This window comes from Macrosteles quadrilineatus, unplaced genomic scaffold, assembly GCF_028750875.1.
Source record: "Macrosteles quadrilineatus isolate MER2022 unplaced genomic scaffold, UCM_ALF_1.0 Scaffold_3__2_contigs__length_128488019, whole genome shotgun sequence".
Classification (NCBI taxonomy): domain Eukaryota; kingdom Metazoa; phylum Arthropoda; class Insecta; order Hemiptera; family Cicadellidae; genus Macrosteles; species Macrosteles quadrilineatus.
Window position 1 is genome coordinate 84190560 of NW_026542596.1, and position 6118 is coordinate 84196677.

Genomic DNA, 6118 nt, shown 5'->3' on the forward strand with positions numbered 1-6118 from the left:
GTCACCCGATCTAAAAATATCTTAACCTAGGTAGTCGAAACATCTTTCAATCTCAATTAAGCAGCTAAAGGATAATATTATTTACTACTCCTAACTTTACGATAAGAAATATTTAACTTGAAATTTATATGTAAGACGAAAATGAAGTGTAACATAAGTGCAAAAACTGTATTGTATATTTATCTTTAAAAATTAGCAACAAAGGCAAGATTGTCACTTAGATAAACAATCTGTAACCAGATCTCAGAGTGGAGGATAAGCAAACTGACTGAGGAACTCCATTACGTATAACAGCCTCGTCAAGTGATGGGTATTGATGGGGTACCATGTCTCTTCTATCTTCGTAGTAGCTACAAACAGTAAAATAAAATTAATTGACTAGGAAACAGTATTAAGTGTCAGTGACTACAAACAAAACAAGCATTATTCATATCCTTGTTGTATCCACTTTGACTGGTTGTTGCCCTAGATTTGCATATAAAAATTTCTATAACAGAGTTTAGAGGCATTCAAGTATATTAGGTGCATTATTATTTTCAGATATGACAAGTAAAGCACACTTACCCAGGATTAAACATTACAATTTAGTTGGATTCAAAACTCTTTCCCTCATTTTCATTTTGCAAACGTGTGTGTAAAATGTGGAGTCAATATTATAACTGAGGGAGTAACACATATTAGTCAATAATTTAAAATATATTCATTGAGTGATTAAAAATTCAATAAAGCAACGATGTTCAACAAAGTACATTTGGGTTGGTGACAAGAGTCTGAAAACCCTTTACCAAATAAGGCAGAAATTGTATTATTTGTAATTTCCTTAGATAAGCGTCCTCTAAATGCATGTTTGTTACTTAATAGTAGATTCTTACGAGAGATGATATGAGTGTTTCTTGACCTTTTTCTTAGCAAAAACATTTGCACTAAACAACGATATTGATATATTTTCTATTCCTCATTATAATTCCATTTATTATTTTTTTATGGATGGATACGACTTCAAGGTAAAACAGATGTCACATCCTTCAAAGTTTAGATTTACATTTAGTATACTGTAGTAGAGTTTTTGCTGATTTCCCTCTATTTTTCATTGAGTTTCTACTCTCATACCCAATAACTTACAAATACGTACAATTTAGTTTTAATCGTATGAAATTCCAGAAGAAAGTAGTCATTGTTTGTTCCTTAACAAAGATTGAACATGGGATTAGCCTTTCGGGACTTGTTTATTTTCATTCACTTGTTCATTTTCAGCAATCTCAGTCATCAGACTGTAATTTTTAGCCTACATGCTCAACGCAACTTACTACATTTGCTTTCACACAGCTTTCCAGTCTTCAAATCCAGACAAGTTATTTCAGTTGGCTTTGCTTGCATTAATTTTATTATTTACGTTATAATTGTTATGAATGTGTTTTTAATTTACAAACCAAACGTATGGTGATGATATGGTATATCAAATCATTAGTGATTCAAGTGGCTCTCATCGTCACGAACGTTCTTTTTTAACGACTGAGGCAAAGTTGAGGATAAACAATGAGCAAAAATCTAAAATACACTTTAGGCACGAATGGTGAACTATTTTCTCGCTATACTAAACCTTTTATTTGATTTGATGGCCTAGCTGCTCTGAACAATTTGTTGTGCATTCTTTACTTAATCGTGTCACAAAAGGGCTTTAAAGTTGAACAGGTGAACAGCTGTTAACGTTGTCTAGATGCATGAGACATTACCCTACTAAGAGGATAACTGATTTAGCTTTTAGCTACTGAAATATCTGTATTACATTCTGTATAAATACCAATGCTAGGTACCAACGGTGCTAAAATCTAAATCGATACACATTCCCAAACACAAACTATGGGTGGAAAATACTTTCATCACATGGGACCTTTTTATTTTGCAAATCAGTGGAGGAATTTCTAAAATTTAAAAATGTTCATCTGATACCCCCGACTACAGCTAATAATTTTTCGCATTGGAGATTTTTTCAGACCTGCATTAAAACATATAGTTTAAGGAAAAGTAAATTTTAAATGGGGCATGGTGTTTATTTGTTGAGCATGATTGTTTGATGAAATATAACCAATAGTCAAACATTTATTTACCAAAAATTCAACTGGATTTGCCTTTAAAAACGTCAACTGTGGTGAAACAAAAGAGAAGACAACTGATCGCTCTTCATGAAGACTACTGAATAAAACATAGCCCGGAGTTGTGATGCTCTATAAACGCCTTTATTTCGTCTCTTTATGGACAGTTTTCCACCTTCCCCCCTTTTGGGAAAAGAATAACGTTTGTGATTCGCATGATCGTGTTCAATTAGACTATAAAGTATTTTTAGAATCATTAACTAAAATTCAATATTTTTTTTCATGGTCTCTACAATATACAATCCATTAAATAGCATTCATACGATTTCAGAATGGTAATGTAACTTTGTTTAATAGAGCTACAGGAAAATTGGAAAAATGCATAATGTTTTATTTATCATCAATCCACAAATTGTTTGTCAAGCAAAAAAGCAAGTTAGCCTGTTGCTAACTGAATAAATCTTATGATCCCTATCATTCTTTGTTTGTAGGTCAATCATCACTAAATTATACATAATTACAAAAAAAAGGTTTTATCACGGGTTTTTATAAAAACCGTAGCTTATAACTATGACTATAGTAAAATTGTATTAATGTTTGATAAAGTATTATTACTACGTAGGTGAGACCGGCGTCTGTGTTGAACTGTGAAACCTTTAATGATTTATTGACTTGTTTAAAATGCACAAAAATGATGCGGCTTAATTTAGTTTATTTATTGCAGTTTTTATTTTATGAGTGATTTATAATACAGCAAATCAAGAAATTAATTACAAAGCCATGCTAATAGACAAAGCATTACTTCTCACGCTTTTCATATCTAAAACTATATAAAAACCAATAATGTTCATCTTCAGGTGCAGATTCGTTTTTTGTACTGAGTTTAAAATAATTTAATATACCAATAACAAGACAAAGCGGAAAGTATTTCAAGATGCTTGGAAAACAAAAGAGTGTTTGTCTTTTCATATCTTCATAAAAGCTGAAATATTCAGTGTCTTTTATTCATACAAATATTATTCTTCTATCGCTACGAGTCGGATTCAATTATTAATTTTAAGTGTTTATTTTTTTGTACTGCTGCGAAATTGCTGCCTAAAAAGTTTGATATAAAGTGGATCGTTTTTGTTACAACAAAAATCTGTGGAACTGCCTTAGTTATAAAGCGTCTTTTAGCAAACAGTAGAAATCATTTGTAAATTGTATTTGTAATTCGTGGCTGCACGCACCTATGTATACGCAAAGTGAGGATGATCTTTTCGTAAAAGTCTATGAAACTGGATTTTAAAAACAATACCCATAGTGATACCTTTAAAACACGTATCTAACGTACCTTTAATTTAGAATAATACTAGCCTACAAGCTGTAGAAACAACAGGTGGGTTTTTAGCTAACTGTAATCTGTTTTACCAACATAGTCAAGACGATGAAACACCATATAAACTTAGTCTTGCTATGGAACTACATATGATTTCACAGTTAAATCTAAACGTATGCAATTACATTATTGAAGTAGGGTTGACTTTTTGTGGTATTAATACAATTTAACATCTCGATGTGTATTCTTTCGCCAAAATTCAATACATGTCGTAAATGGTCAACCTTTCTCATTTTTTGGGAAACCCACCATTATTTCTAACGTATTGAAAGGTATTACTTAAAACAGTTATATTTCTTATTTTGAGCAAAGTAGTTTAGTAAATAAATAATTTAAATAACTGTATTGGCTAAAGAAGACAGCAGACAATATTCACCATTATAACACGCCAAATATTTAAACAAGAAAAAAATTCCCTAGATAGATGAAAAATATTCCTGTTTTCTAGGTCGTTTTCATTCATAATATAATGTATATATTTCCTTGGCCTCCAGAGTAATGATGCTGTGGCTATTTGCCGGGTCATCTACCTATTGTGTAGCAAACAATTATATAACAGGTTTCAACGAAATTTTGGAAAAAAATATTGTTGACTAAAACAATAATATAAATGAAAGAAAAATAACAAAGTAAAATTATGTAAAATCTGCTGAATAATTTTTACATAAATCGTTCTCAGTAAATTCGGTTAATCTCAAAGCGTCTTAAAATGTTAATAAATAACTAATATTAAAACCAAACCACCACACTAGATGTTTTAGAAAATCTATGAAGCTATGGCGAATTATGTTTGGGAAAAATACAGTATCGTAGTAATCCCTTTATACATCATGATACTGATATTATTTTTATGGGCTGTATGTTTATTTATGCAATGGAAGCATTATAAGTTTGTTGTTTCTGTTACGTTTCAACACTGAGCTGTTACATACGATTGTATACGTCACTCCATATAAAATGTACACTATGACACCTGTACAATACGGTGGCTAGTTTATGAACATGCATGTCAGCAAAGGACAGTAAAAGGAACATATATATGCATTCATTATTTTTATGTAAACTTAAATTTTTAACTCGTACTTAAGAATTTTTTAATGTTTTGAATTTTTTTTTTAATGTTCAGTTCAGTCGGGTCAGCCGATCCGATAAGACGTACTGCTCCGCTACCGTATCGCAAGCTCACGTCGCGCTACTACTTCACGTGTGTGGCGTGTTTGTCTAAACGGCCTTGTGTAGTTAAAAAAGTGCTTTTTACGTACATAAATTAAAATGCCAGCTACCTGTGGCGTTTGCAACGTGGACATTGGCAGCTGCAAGTCTACTGAAGTGATAAGTTGTGCCGGTAATTGCAAAAAATCGTTTCATGTAAACTGTGTGAAAGAAGATATAGAAGAGAAGAAGGTTCGTACAGCAAAGCAATGGAGGTGTAGGGAGTGCCGAGAAGGCAGTGTAAGTTCCGGCTCAAGTACGCCGATAACAAAGGAATTTTTGCTTAAAGTTTTGGACAGTTTAAAAAAAGAACTTTTTACTGAGTTAAAAAACGTAAAAAAAGAAGTTTCCGAAATGTCGCAATCCCTGAATTTTCTTTCAGAAAAAGTGGACGAATCTACCAAATTAATGGAAAATTTAAGATCGGAAGTGCAAGTTCTGAAAAAAGAAAATGAGGTTTTGCGAGAAACAGTCACCGACCTACAAGACCGGACTCGATCACTGGAACAATATACCCGACGCAGCAACATCGAGATTAGCGGTATCCCAGTCACCCCCAGGGAGGATGTCATCCAGTTGGTGAAGGACGTAGGTGCAGTCATCGGCCTGGAGGTGGAGGAGTCCCAGATCAACGCAGCACACCGAGTACCCAGCTTCCGCAAAGACCGGGTCCCTTCCCTCGTGGTCCAGTTCATCGGCAGATCCACTAGAGACACGTGGTTGAAACAATTCAGGGAGCTCAAGGAATCTGTGACTGTGGACCAGGTAAACTCGTCTTTCCCAAAAGCGAAACTGTACATTAATGAGCACTTGTCTCCAGCTAATAAGGTGTTTTTGTCTGACTTGAAAAAGAAATGTGCTGAAGTAGGCATCAAATACGCGTGGTGCCGTGAGGGAAAATTCTTTATCAGGAAGGCTGATAAGGATAAGTGTCGCAGGATTTACAGTGAGGCTGACATCAAAAAGCTCAAATAAACCATCGTCAAAAGCAATGGATACATACTGTCCTATATTGAGATCATTAATTGCTACGACAAAACTTTAATAATTTTTTAATAGAATTTTCTCAATTAGAACAAGATATTACCTTTATTGTATTAAGTGAAGTTTGGATTAACACCGATGAGTTAAATTTATTCAATATTCCAAATTACAACATTTTTGCACGTTGTAATGACTCCTACAGATCAGGTGGTGTCATATGTTACGCTTTAAAGGATATATGTGTCACAGAAGCAAATGTAAACAGTATGAGGACTGCTGACACGCTCCTCTTAAATATAAAAATTAGTAAACATTATTTTAAACTATTTTGTATATATAGACTGCAAGAGTTTACTGAGAAGGATTTTGTAAACGAACTAGAATCTTATATGAATTATTTTACTACAAATACAATTTTGCTGGGAGACGTTAATATCGACCTGTTAGATGG

General features: G+C 33.2%; 1 protein-coding gene across 1 annotated transcript; it reads left to right on the forward strand.

Annotated features, from left to right (window-relative positions):
• Positions 1 to 5037: 5037 nt before the first annotated feature.
• On the forward strand, positions 5038 to 5658 carry LOC128989335 (uncharacterized). Its single transcript, XM_054411216.1, has one exon. The coding sequence runs from the start codon at positions 5038 to 5040 to the stop codon at positions 5656 to 5658; it is 621 nt and encodes a 206-aa protein (XP_054267191.1).
• Positions 5659 to 6118: the final 460 nt, after the last annotated feature.

What these genes read in the sequence shown, in the direction of transcription:
- LOC128989335 (XM_054411216.1), top strand. Translation starts at nt 5,038, where the DNA reads ATGTCGCAATCCCTGAATTTTCTTTCAGAAAAAGTGGACGAATCTACC.